Source organism: Dendroctonus ponderosae, unplaced genomic scaffold (assembly GCF_020466585.1).
Source record: "Dendroctonus ponderosae isolate FM_Combo_2020 unplaced genomic scaffold, Dpon_F_20191213v2 Dpon_F_20191213_7, whole genome shotgun sequence".
In the NCBI taxonomy this organism is placed as follows: Eukaryota; Metazoa; Arthropoda; class Insecta; order Coleoptera; family Curculionidae; genus Dendroctonus; species Dendroctonus ponderosae.
The window spans coordinates 3,873,246-3,884,548 of NW_026018916.1; the positions used below are offsets into that span (position 1 = coordinate 3,873,246).

The window sequence follows — 11,303 nt, forward strand, 5'->3', positions numbered from 1 at the left end:
GCAAGAACGCTCATTTGTGCATCATTCTAGACAGAAATAAATGACCTTTTTAGAAAGTGAACCATGGATGGGGAAATGTTGGCAGTTTTCTCAAAAATGCTTGAATTCAAGAAGTTTTAGATGTGCGTGGTTTTTTTTTAAGTTGCAAAATCCACTTGAACATAACACTGCTTTTTTCGAAGTTTCTCAAGAACCATTCGAGCCACAGAATTCGTTTTGGCATCGTTGGATAGATTTAATTTTTTGAAAATTAATCATTTAAAATTTTACGAAAAATTGTGGAACAACTCCACTAAACCCGGCTGATAATACAAAAAATTTAAGGAAAATATCAAAGTCGAAGTAACTGGGATAGAGGAAGATGCACTAACAAGCGGACAAAAATCACCGGGCAGTTGCTTTTCAAAAAACGGACAAAGACGTCAGGTTTGAGGATCTCTCGTCCGCGGAATCCTCTACATCGGATGTAAGTCAATTTAAAAAAAATAATACATATTTAAAACGTTTTTCTGTTCAGCCGAATCTAAATGATGTAGTATATATAAACTAGGATAAGGGCTGATTTGGTAACTAGAATGCGAGAAAAACGACTGAAACTTCAATATCTATTTGAATAGGGCCGGACACTCTCGCCTTCAAGTAACCTCGACCGTCGGTTAAGTACATCTTTTGTTACAATGTTGAATCGAGTCAAATGAAAATGAAAATGTCCTCACCTCTAAATAATAAAAAATACAATAAATAAACAATAAAAACTAGAGTCTCTTAACTTCTTCAAGTAATTGTAATTTTAATGTTTTATGATGCAAGCCTCATTCGCGGACTCTCATGTTCCAAATACTAGAGCGGTGCACGCCAACGGTGGGCCTAGCAATCGAGCTGAATTTGAACTGGTTGATCTGTACTGAGTTTCCCAAGTCCTTTTGGATTTCCTTCAGCTCGGTAGCTTCGATGTACCCTCCATGTATGTCCAGATACAACAAGTTTGGCAGTTTCTTTAACATTCTAAACGGGGAAATTGGTGTTGGGAATGATTACATAAAGTGTTGTTGTCGTGCGTTCTATACTTACGATATGGCTTTGTAGGGTATGAAATAACATCTAGAGAGGGCAACAAAGGTTAGTTTGTTGAGAATAGTTATCTGTTTAATGGATTCCCCGGTTATAACTGTACAATCAGACAAGTCAAGTTCCCTAAGTTTTGGGCAACTGGAGACTAATGAAGCAACATCTGCAACAATATTTGATTTTTATAAGTTTCACAACCGGAGAATTAATCTCACATCTATCAGTCATCAGCTTCCTACAGCCAGAAAAGTTCAATCTGTCCATGGTAGGTGACAGATTTTCACAAATATATTTAATACTATTCGAACTCAGATAGGTCCACGCAATGTTCAGCTCTGTGATTCTGAAAAATATCTCAAATTTGAACATTGCTATGAGAACAGCGCCAGTACTCACTGCTTGCAATTTGAGAGCAAGTGCTCAAGACCATCCACTCGTATTCCTGAACACATGGCAAAATTGATCACTTCAATGTCTTTGTTGGCTGATAATGCCAACAGCACGGAGTCGTTCACCCGAACGTTCTCCAAACTTAACTTCTTCAGTCTTCTACATTTGTTGAACAGCACAACTAAACTGTCTGACGCAATGCAGGCCATACTTAAATCTAAATACAACAGCCTGGATTGGAAATCAGCCTCAAAGGCTTGGCATCCGGGTTGGATCGTTACGTCCATGATCTGATTGGATACTTTGAAATAAGGCGCCGATTCGATTCGTTGGTTTAGAGAATGTCTTACCTCTGAACGTGCCAATCGTAGGACGACCACTTGCTTACTGAGTACGATGCCTAATTGGCCGGATTTCAAATGTTTGCCGGCCAGGTCCATTCGAGTCCACAGACTCTCATCCTCACTGAGTCTATAAAATCTCTTACAACATAGTGCTACGTCCTTTAAATTGCTCTTTGGTAGCCATCTGAATACTTGAAGAATCACTTCGTCGCTTAAGAGATCAAAATAATCTAAAAAAAATACATAATTAGCTTTTCTTTGGTGGATTTTAAATAATCGGATAGAGTCGGATAGAGGGTGTTTGAAATTGAGGTGGCCCTCTTTTAACTTATGAAAATATTTTAATATTGTCCTGAATTGAAGACAACACTGGATTGAATTGCAAGACTAGAGAGATTGTACAAGCAATTGTAATTGCTTTGCAAAAACAGTCTGTTTCTCTGAATTTTTTGCCTAAATCTGAGTTCGGCTCACACCACCTGAGAGTGCACATATTGCTAAGAGAATGGACTATTATTTGACATTATTTATAAACGCAACTATTTAAACCCGGACACTTACGATCGGCGTAATGAATACTAGACCGTCTGGTAACCCTACACTATTTTTGTAAAATTGCAGAGCAAATACTCACTAATTTTATCGGTAGTCTGTACAACAGTCTTGGTGACCAACAAATCACTCCACTCTCCAACTGAAAATTTATCATACGCATCTTTAGGTAATGTCGATCCTAAAACAGCAACCTGGAAAAAAGCCTCATCAGATATACTGTCACTACGACTTAAGACGCTCATCCAACTCCCAAATTGCAGCCAAAAAGTTAAGGGTATGCTCAATTTCACAAACGCTTGCAGGCACAGTATACTAACATGTTTGCCTCTGGTATCTGGAGTCATTGAGGCACAAGACACGTCCACTCCTTTGGGCTGATGTCCATTGAAAATCGTGTCACCTTCAAGGGGCAAATCATCAAAATCGCAGTCCAACCGACCAATTCCATGATCGTAAACCTCATCAAGGATCACATCCCTGTTAGTCAGGCTCCACACGCTCCTCTTGTTCTCATCTAATGAAGGGTCATCGAATCTGGCACGTTTCCTTGAGGATTCAATCGGGTTCAATTAAACTAACTAAACATTGGGATTTCTTACGTACCGTACCGGCGAATGGTCCACGTTCACATCTAGCTGTTGAAGAACATCCTGTTGAGCCATTTTTCCGCAAATAAACGTCGTTCCAACTTTACATTTTACTTTATTCCCTCCAAATAAAGAAACTAACCTCCAAAGTGCAGTAGTCAAATACCATAAACATGTCCATTGTCTTTATGTATGAACATGTCTCGATCAGTCAAAATCAGCTGTGTTAGGGTTTGAGGTTATGTTATATAATATTTTGAGTTTATTGAATTGAAAACTGTTGCTGAAAAATGTCCGATACAGGCTTTCTGGGGTTCGTCCATCACATATTCGATCGAGATAAACCTCAGCAAACTCACACCATAGATACTAATATAACCCAAGAAATCAAACAAGTAACTGGATGGAAAGCAATAAAGCAAATGTTCGAGACAGAGTGAGGTAAAAGGTTGGGTTCAAAGAAGCCCTCTAACAAAGCGGAATGTTTTCAGCGAATTTGGAACCGTTTCTCCTGAGGCCAACTCGATTCTTCAGTCCGGCTGCATGGGCATAGTGGTTGGAGCGATTTATGGGGGGATTGTTCAAGGGAAAAGTGGCTATGAAGAGTTTATGAGGAACAACGAGGTTACAAAGTTCAGGACTCCTTTCGAAGCCCAAGTAAGCAACAACATGATTCTTAGCTGAAACGTACGCAAGCTAATAAGAGCAAATCTTTCTAGTCAAAGCTGCAAGAGAAAGTAACTATCGGTTTCGGAAAAGGGGCCTTGAGATGGAGTGCGAAAATAGGCTTGTTCACCACCCTAGTCATGTGAGGACAACATACACAGAACACTTTTCCAGAAAAGTAATTTTTCTAAATAATTGCGGCATTTTAGAAGCACTTCAACAATGATTCAAGTATATACAGGCACATATGGAATTAAGGAGTATGCAATCGCAGGGGCTGTTGCTGGTAGTATGTATAAATTCTTCTTGGGTCCCAGAGCCTGGCTAGCAGGAGGCGCCGTAGGTAAGATTCTATATTGACCCTTTCCACGTTATAACCCGGCTTTTTCAGGAGGAGCACTGGGTTTCCTAGGTGGGTCTTGCACTTATGGCATCTTGCAATTAACCGGTCAATCGTTGGACGACACTAAGTATTGGCAGCAGCGATTTACCCAGCGGCGTGAAGAAATTATAAGAGAGGGATTGAAAGAAGCGCACGAAGAGGATGAATTTGCCATTGTTAAGTTGCACGACGTTGAGGTGGGAAAATCCGGAGAAAGTCTTGATAATTTAGAGAAGCCCAAAACAGGGCACTTGCACATTTCTCTTAAAGAGGAAAAATAGGGCTACGTTTAAGAGTTAGTGTTCGTTATCCTATACAAATAAATTGATACAATCCAACAAAAGGGGTGTTCTTATTAGTCTCACCGCTGGCAATTGAACTGGACTGAGCAAGGGAGAAAGTGAACATCCAACGTTTGCATACACACTATATTCCAAAACAATTTAACACTGCTTTAAATAAGAATAAAACAGTTCAAGCCGAATAGGATGAGGATCAAATGCGATAGTGTTCAATAAAAGTTGTACACGGAAAAACGATTTGTCCAGAAAGGAGCCAAACGAACTGCTACAATTTAGCACTCAAAAGAATCAGTTTTCAGGATGCCAGCTTTTACAACATAAGTTACTTGTAATAATTGAAAACTTTAAAGCGTTTATTTAGTGATCCTCATCCCCTTTAGCACATACATATTCTCCAACCGTAAACATCAGCTGAGCACAGTATATAAATATAATAGTACAAAAATATATAGTAAATAAAGTCGCAAGAGCTTGAATACTTATTTCTTGAGGATAAAACAAAGCTAGGCTAGAAAACGGCGCTCAAATAGGAAACAGGTCCTGTTAAGGAAGTTTACTGGTTCTTGGTCATTCGTTTGGGGCCTCGACCAGGAGGGCCTTTTGGCTTTGCGAACTTCGGCCGATGCAAACTGTTGGTAGGATGAAGCTCTTCATAAAGAAACTGCTCCGTAAGTTCAGAGCCCGCATCTATTTCAATCTGAGAGGCCGAAAGAGACAAATTTAAAATCCTAGATTAATTAGTTAGTTTCAAATTACTTACTTTTTTAATTATTTCAAGCCCTAGCTCCGTAATGGTTGATGTCAGGGGAATTTTACAGCTGGAATACAGCATTCTTTCTTTTACTGTAATATTGTAACCCGGCATTGAGTAAATAAAAACTGCAAAAAATTTTGAAACTTTCAAAGCTTCCCTAATACGTAGCTAAAATAGATCCTGTACCTATGCTTTCAGTATAATCGCCCTCATGAGTATGCTTGAACTTGTACAAATGATACCGAGCGGTATCGCTAGGAACTTTCGCAGGTAGTTGTTCTAAGGAAATATTCTCCGCACACACTAAATTAATAGTTTCTTCCGGTATATCTAACAAACAAAAACATTGGAAGCGTTTTCTAGTTTGAGTTAGCCAAAACATACCAATGCGTAGTTGCAAATAGTCGTAAGAGCCTCGCGCCATATCAACAATTGCCTGTTTAGCGCTCTCGGTTAAAGGGAACTCTATGCCTCCCAGAGTCTGCTGTTTGCTATTAATGTTAATTTCTGTGTTAACTTCGGTTTTCTTTATTTCCTGTAACTCTTCTTCCCGCATTGATAGTGGAGCGGGAGCAGCCACATCCTTTTTATGCTTTTTATAGCCCTCGAGCGTAATTTCCGACTATTGCGGTAAACAAATAAACCACGCTTTTAAGTAGAAAACAAACCATGAAAAAAAACTTAAACTTACCAGCACAGTACCATGCAGCTCCTCCTTGATTTGGGATGAACCAAACTCCTGCTTCAAAGTGGCTTTAGTGGAGGCGTAAAGCATTTTTTGGCGAATAGGGGCAGTGTCTGGCGACCAGCTAATAAACAGCCATTCATATCCAAGCGAACTTTTACTATCCAGTCTAAATGATAAATTTTTAGCAATTAACACATCAAAATTACCTGATCAGTTTTCAGATTTTAACTGTTTGAATTCAGGTCGGCGCTTCCAGAGCACTGGTTAAAATCAACTTAATTAGTAATGAATAATTTCTTTGCTTTGCCCTGGACGCCCTCATGATGAGCACAATTTGTACGTAAAAATGATCAAACTTGTCTTCAGAACTTCAGATTTTGCTGCTCATGCTTACCTATATAAGATGTAGCACGGCTGATTTTCTTCGATTAATGGAACCACGTATTTGCTGTAGTCTTTCTCCCAATTGTGCTTCTCATTGTGCTGATCTTTCAACACCAGCTGCTCTAAAAGGAACTTTGAATAATAGCAAAGCAACCTGCTGGGAGTTGGAATGTGTATCGTTAAACGTACACTTTGAAAATTACTACTTCAGGCCAATGCACTTGAGTCTCAACCCAAAGTACATCGTTAAAATACACAGTGCAATGTGGTTTTACTTACCCTCTTCTATTGCGATTTTAAATACCCGAATTTTCCCATCTTTACACTTCGAGAAGAACTTTTTTAGAGCTTCATTTGCTAAGAAGCAGAATATTAGTTTGGACCAAATTGTTGCAGTGTTTTACCTTTTATTCCTGTTTGATGGGACATTTTGTCCGTTTCTGGCTAAGATAAAGCACGGAATTAACTACGACTAAATGTTTATTATTGGCAATAAATTATAGGTGAGGCTTATTTGTTCTTAGATCTGCTGCCACAGTGACACAAGGTGAGGTTATAAATAATAGTTTTGACAAGTAGTCAGTTCCACTTAAAAAGCATTCAAAAACATTTAGTTTAGATGAATTTGTGCAGTAAGAAAAGGGGTGATTTGTGCAAAATGAGACCAGCTGACGTTTCTCTAGTTAAATCAATCATCAGTCGTTGAATATTTTTAGTTAGAGGTTATATCGGCCACAAACAGCGGAAATTCGGGGTTAGAAACATGTTGTGTGCTGTATTTTCTTGAAGATAAATCCTTGTTTTCTTCACACTGCCAAAGCTGGAATATGTCAGATAACAGGCTTGATCGCAAGAGAGGAGCAGCCTCCCAACATAGTGATAATGAGGAAAGTTCGGATGAGGCTGAGGACGAAATGATTTTCTATGAAGAATCGTCTGAAAGTGAGCCTGAACTGGAGTGTGAACTTTGGGACAACGACTGTAAACTATTGGAACAAACTCAGCCAGCAAGAAGCATCATTGGATGTAAGCTTGATAATACAATTAAGCCTTCATTTGGGACAAACAGCCCTTTTCAGGTCATCTAATGGCAACATGTGCAAACGATCCCCTCACTCAGCCGAAGAAGAGAATAAAACTACAGCCAAACTTCCAAGCTGAGCTGAACGAGCCGACCTTCAAAGAGGATTTGAAAAAAAGCTGGACTTCAAATTCTCCGATTAGCAACAAGCACTTGGAAGTAATCACCAGTCCATTTAAAGTATGTGTTGTGAAGAAGCTTCTAGATAACCCGGCTCTGCTAGACGACTTAAGAAAACGCCTTTACGAAATAAGCTTTAATGTGCGAAATATGGATCTTTACGAATTCTTCCAGTCCAAAGACCTGAAATATTTAACATCGATAGATTCAATTGAAACTGTTTATGACTTTCTGAAAAATGACCTGATGAAATGGGTGAGTTCATCGCTTGTACTTGAAGTGTTTGCAATAAAAAGTAAATCCTATTTTCAGATTGCTTCGATTACCGGTTATGACTTGACTCATATATCAGCCACCTGTAGCCTATACAGTAACACTGATTATCTTTTAGTGCACGATGACCAAAGAGAGGATAGAAAAGTAGCGTTTATTTTATATTTAACAGACGAATATGGGTGGGAGACAAAGGACGGAGGCTCCTTGCAGTTGTTTTCCAAGGATCAAAATGGGCAGCCTCTGGAAGTGGTTAGAGAAATCTTTCCAGGAAACAACCAGTTGGTTTTCTTTCCCGTAACCAATGACTCTTACCATCAGGTAGGTTTCATCTGTTTTGAATATTTTCGTTGTTATATCTCAATTTTTTCAAGGTTGCTGAAGTGACGAGTTTGAACAAATACAGATTATCAATTAACGGCTGGTTTCACACTAAAGTTCCCCCTGTGTTTGATTTGCCACTTTACAAGCCCCTAGAAAACAGCCTGTACAGTCGCGATTGCCACCATTCAAAAGTAGTGGACATTGACCTGGAAACCTGGATTAAGGAAGATTATCTAAATGGCAAAACCATTAAACTAATTCAAAGCTATATTGAAGAAAACTCGGAAATTTCCTTAAAGGAGTTTTTCCGCAAGGAATCGTTAGCGGCAATTTTGGACAATTTGCAAAGCCTTGGTGAGAAGTGCCAACTAAACTGAAGTTTCCTCCCATTAATCGCAAAGGTTTTAGATTTAAAATGGGTGAAAGTATCCCCAATAAACAGGTACTCCTATGAAATAGCCGACTCGTCAACGCTTCCGCATAATCTCGAACGATTATTGGACCTGTTTCAATCCAATCAAATGTTTCGCCTATTGCAAAGGTACACTGATTTGGAGTTGGCCAATGGCAGGGCTTCAATGAAATTCGAATTGCAACGCTGGACGCCTGGAAGTTATGCCGTAAGTACTGCTTAGTTACACTCGGGACCAATTATAATGCTTTTCTTGTTGCAGTTATTGACTGAGTACGATTGGAAGGAGAAAAACGAGCTCGATCTCGTTATGTACTTTGGTTGCAAAGACAATAAGAGGGTGATTGGTGCGCGCACTCATTACGTTACTATTGAAGATGAAGTTCAAAACGCCCTCATCACCATCGACCCGGAGGAAAACAATTTGAATATTATTTACAGAGACTCGGCCAGGTTTACTAAATATTTTAGCAAACAGAGCCAGTGTCAGTGTTTCTATGCTCTGATTTGTGCCTATTCTGAATAAATAAATCGACTTGAGTTTTTCCGAATAAATTGTTTTAGTGCAGTTAGTAATTAGTATTTATTACCTTGCATAGCTTCAGTTGCGTCACTGCTAAGACAAAAGATGATTCATCACTACTCGCATGTGCGAGTTCATTGATCTTTATGTCTCCCTCTTACACATTACATTTCTGAAATTCCATTACTAATTCTTCTAACCTCACTTGGGTTTGTTTGTGTTTTGACGTTCTGGGATGTTTTGAAAAGGGAGCAGGTTTTTCCAGGATTTCCCCGTTTTCCCAGCTGGAAAATGGAACTTTTCCGCACTAATGAATTTTATATTTTCGTGAAGGGCCAATTTTCACTGTGGTGGGATCGGAACACTGGTGTCTTCATCCCCAAAACTGGTAAGTAGCATTCTTCCTTTGTAACCCAGATTTCAATATTTTCTATGTTTGTTATGTGGCCTTTTGTGCAATTTTTATTATGGAAAATTGAAACATTTGGTTGTTTCGATGCAAGTGAAACAAGTTAGTTTATCGAATGGCAATTTCTCATCAGTTTGGGAATAAAAATTATTGAATTCCTGCTAGTTCTAGGAACTAACTGGCCACTGAGTTAAACCCAGTAAAAGCAAGATCTGGTATATTCTACATCTTAATATTCACCTACCAAGAAATCGCAATGACCATCTGTAAAACCTATATTTAATGCCCAAACTCCACTGTGTCGATTCTTATCCTTCCGAGATTTGCGCCTACTAAACCCTTAAAATTCACAAATTTTACTTAAAGGTTGGGATCTAACAGAAGCTGAAGACCCGATATGCCTTGGACTATGCGACGGTATAATTGGAAAAGTCGAACATATTCCCCTTTTCAATGCACGTCTGTTGCTAATCAAAGAAAGTGCCCTAGTAGGAAAATTGCACGGTGACAACGAAGTGTACAAGGTAAAATCGGTTGTATTTCTTCCCCTAAGCACCGAAAATGTGGAGCTTTCGCTGCGGCCATGCCCCAAGCATCAGTCCATTGGAATACGGACAGGACGGACCAACAAAAACTCCCTGCTCGAGCTGCAAAAGAACACGCTAAGTAAGACATGGGGCACCTTGAGAGTGGCTGGGAATACCATCAAGAATACCACCCAGCAAGCGGCTGCGATTGCATCGGGAACACCCAAGAGGGAAATCAAGGATAAGGACAAGTTTGAAAGGCAGATTATCGAGGAATTTTACAAAATCTTTACTGATGCCAATTCGTTTTACTATTCGCGTACCACGGACTTGACCAACTCGTTGCAGAGACTGTGCTTTTTGGAAAAAGAGCAACGTGTCGACCCAAATTGTCTGTGGAAAACTGCCGACGATAAGTTTTTTTGGAATAAACATATGTTGGATTGTTTGCTCAAAAGCCAGGTGGGCATTGAAGATTTATCTATTGAATGAGTCTTACTGGAAAGTTTCTTTGTAGAATTCCCTATGCAATCCGTGGATTATGCCCATTATCCAGGGCTACATACAAATTGAAGCTTGCAAAGTGGAAGTGGGCCCGTTTCTTGGGGAAGAGGCAAAAAACAAGCAATACGAAATATTCACATTGGGGATTTTGTCCCGGCGAAGCCGATTTCGAGCTGGAACTAGGTGGGTTTGGAAATGGGCGAAAAAGGACAGTTTTTTATTTTTATTAAAGATACAAACGCCGTGGCGTGGATGAAGACGGCGAAGTGGCTAATTATGTGGAGACCGAACAAATAATCATGTACCAAAGCCACGAAGTGGCTTTTCTGCAGGTTCGAGGCTCGGTTCCGGTCTTCTGGTCGCAACCTGGCTATAAATACAGGCCGCCGCCCAGATTAGACAAAGGTAACTTATTCGTTCATATAAAAGCCGCACCGCTACTTGATTGCTTTGTTCCAGGTGAAGCAGAAACTAGCATAGCTTTCGAGAAGCATTTCTCTGAGGAAATTAGAAAGTACGGTCCAGTTTGCGCCGTTAATTTGGTAGATCAAACTGGCAAGGAAAAGGTCATTTTTGACGCCTACTCGCACCATATGCTGCTGCTGGATAATCCGTTCCTTACATATGTAACGTTCGATTTCCATGAATATTGGTAAGAAGTGGGTAGTAATAGCTTCAGCGTGGTTCAAAATGGGCGTCAATTTTTTGCGCAGGTTTAAGAGTTATATTCTCCGTCTACTACAGGTCTTTCATATGATTTATTTTTTATTTTATTAGCAAGGGCATGCATTTTGAGAACGTTTCAATCCTGATCAGTGCCGTTGCCGACGTGATTAAAGACATGAACTACTGTTGGCGAGACAGGCAAGGACATATTTGCTCGCAAAATGGGATATTTCGCGTCAATTGCATGGACTGTCTCGATAGAACTAATGTGGTTCAGGTATTTACTTTTCCTATTCATCTAAGGGCAAGGGCGGATCCAGGGGGGGGGTCATGGGGGTCATGAC

At 39.7% G+C, this 11,303-nt stretch overlaps 5 protein-coding genes across 8 annotated transcripts in view; 3 read left to right on the top strand and 2 right to left on the bottom strand.

Moving 5' to 3' along the window:
• Nucleotides 1-591: 591 nt before the first annotated feature.
• Nucleotides 592-3,146, bottom strand: LOC109546228 (S-phase kinase-associated protein 2). The gene is made up of 8 exons (XM_019917113.2): nt 2,961-3,146; nt 2,675-2,903; nt 2,437-2,548; nt 1,809-2,032; nt 1,465-1,748; nt 1,284-1,411; nt 1,072-1,231; nt 592-1,005 (listed from the first exon to the last, which is right to left on the bottom strand). Exons 1-8 carry the CDS (start codon nt 3,017-3,019, stop codon nt 813-815), a joined length of 1,389 nt encoding a protein of 462 aa, XP_019772672.2. The 5' UTR covers nt 3,020-3,146; the 3' UTR covers nt 592-812.
• On the top strand, nt 3,133-4,335 carry LOC109546231 (RPII140-upstream gene protein). Of its 2 annotated transcripts, none has more exons than XM_019917116.2 (5): nt 3,133-3,380; nt 3,436-3,601; nt 3,664-3,752; nt 3,820-3,953; nt 4,002-4,335. In XM_019917116.2, the coding sequence occupies exons 1-5, from the start codon at nt 3,235-3,237 to the stop codon at nt 4,271-4,273; spliced, it is 807 nt and encodes a 268-aa protein (XP_019772675.1). In that variant the 5' UTR covers nt 3,133-3,234; the 3' UTR covers nt 4,274-4,335. The 2 variants fall into 2 exon arrangements, with proteins under 2 accessions (XP_019772675.1, XP_048524420.1); XM_048668463.1 differs by having other exon boundaries at nt 3,168-3,385.
• A 71-nt stretch (nt 4,336-4,406) lies between these two features.
• LOC109546230 (twinfilin) lies at nt 4,407-6,892 on the bottom strand. The gene is made up of 8 exons (XM_019917115.2): nt 6,525-6,892; nt 6,400-6,477; nt 6,131-6,242; nt 5,740-5,902; nt 5,433-5,670; nt 5,235-5,378; nt 5,055-5,173; nt 4,407-4,991 (listed from the first exon to the last, which is right to left on the bottom strand). The coding sequence occupies exons 1-8, from the start codon at nt 6,547-6,549 to the stop codon at nt 4,848-4,850; spliced, it is 1,023 nt and encodes a 340-aa protein (XP_019772674.1). The 5' UTR covers nt 6,550-6,892; the 3' UTR covers nt 4,407-4,847.
• LOC109546227 (prolyl 3-hydroxylase sudestada1) lies at nt 6,848-8,881 on the top strand. Its single transcript, XM_019917112.2, has 6 exons — nt 6,848-7,146; nt 7,200-7,576; nt 7,634-7,915; nt 7,969-8,272; nt 8,327-8,538; nt 8,593-8,881. The coding sequence occupies exons 1-6, from the start codon at nt 6,948-6,950 to the stop codon at nt 8,854-8,856; spliced, it is 1,638 nt and encodes a 545-aa protein (XP_019772671.1). The 5' UTR covers nt 6,848-6,947; the 3' UTR covers nt 8,857-8,881.
• A 113-nt stretch (nt 8,882-8,994) lies between these two features.
• The window catches only part of LOC109546226 (phosphatidylinositide phosphatase SAC2), a 6,586-nt gene continuing 4,277 nt past the window's right edge, over nt 8,995-11,303 (top strand). For 2 of the 3 annotated variants that reach the window (XM_019917109.2, XM_019917110.2), the window contains exons 1-6: nt 8,997-9,241; nt 9,629-10,251; nt 10,307-10,476; nt 10,526-10,698; nt 10,753-10,945; nt 11,071-11,236. In XM_019917109.2, coding sequence (XP_019772668.1) covers nt 9,145-9,241; nt 9,629-10,251; nt 10,307-10,476; nt 10,526-10,698; nt 10,753-10,945; nt 11,071-11,236 — 1,422 coding nt within the window. In that variant the 5' untranslated portion in view covers nt 8,997-9,144. Of the gene's footprint in view, nt 9,242-9,628; nt 10,252-10,306; nt 10,477-10,525; nt 10,946-11,070; nt 11,237-11,303 lie in introns of all 3 variants that reach the window. The other variant, XM_019917108.2, reaches the window with a different exon arrangement.

Bases quoted from the DNA above. Each gene is read 5' to 3' on its own strand.
- LOC109546228 (XM_019917113.2), bottom strand. From the start codon at position 3,019: ATGGCTCAACAGGATGTTCTTCAACAGCTAGATGTGAACGTGGACCAT. The intron at 1,749-1,808 runs GTAAGACATTCT...GTATCCAATCAG, and splicing joins TACGATTGGCACGTTCAGAG to ATCATGGACGTAACGATCCA. The intron at 1,412-1,464 runs GTGAGTACTGGC...GATATTTTTCAG, and splicing joins TTGCTCTCAAATTGCAAGCA to AATCACAGAGCTGAACATTG.
- LOC109546231 (XM_019917116.2), top strand. From the start codon at position 3,235: ATGTCCGATACAGGCTTTCTGGGGTTCGTCCATCACATATTCGATCGA. The intron at 3,381-3,435 runs GTGAGGTAAAAG...GAATGTTTTCAG, and splicing joins AAGCAAATGTTCGAGACAGA to CGAATTTGGAACCGTTTCTC. The intron at 3,602-3,663 runs GTAAGCAACAAC...AAATCTTTCTAG, and splicing joins GGACTCCTTTCGAAGCCCAA to TCAAAGCTGCAAGAGAAAGT.
- LOC109546230 (XM_019917115.2), bottom strand. From the start codon at position 6,549: ATGTCCCATCAAACAGGAATAAAAG. The intron at 6,478-6,524 runs GTAAAACACTGC...TCTGCTTCTTAG, and splicing joins CCATCAAACAGGAATAAAAG to CAAATGAAGCTCTAAAAAAG. The intron at 5,379-5,432 runs GTATGTTTTGGC...TTTGTTTGTTAG, and splicing joins CTATTTGCAACTACGCATTG to ATATACCGGAAGAAACTATT.
- LOC109546227 (XM_019917112.2), top strand. From the start codon at position 6,948: ATGTCAGATAACAGGCTTGATCGCAAGAGAGGAGCAGCCTCCCAACAT. The intron at 7,147-7,199 runs GTAAGCTTGATA...AGCCCTTTTCAG, and splicing joins AGCAAGAAGCATCATTGGAT to GTCATCTAATGGCAACATGT. The intron at 8,273-8,326 runs GTGAGAAGTGCC...CAAAGGTTTTAG, and splicing joins GGACAATTTGCAAAGCCTTG to ATTTAAAATGGGTGAAAGTA.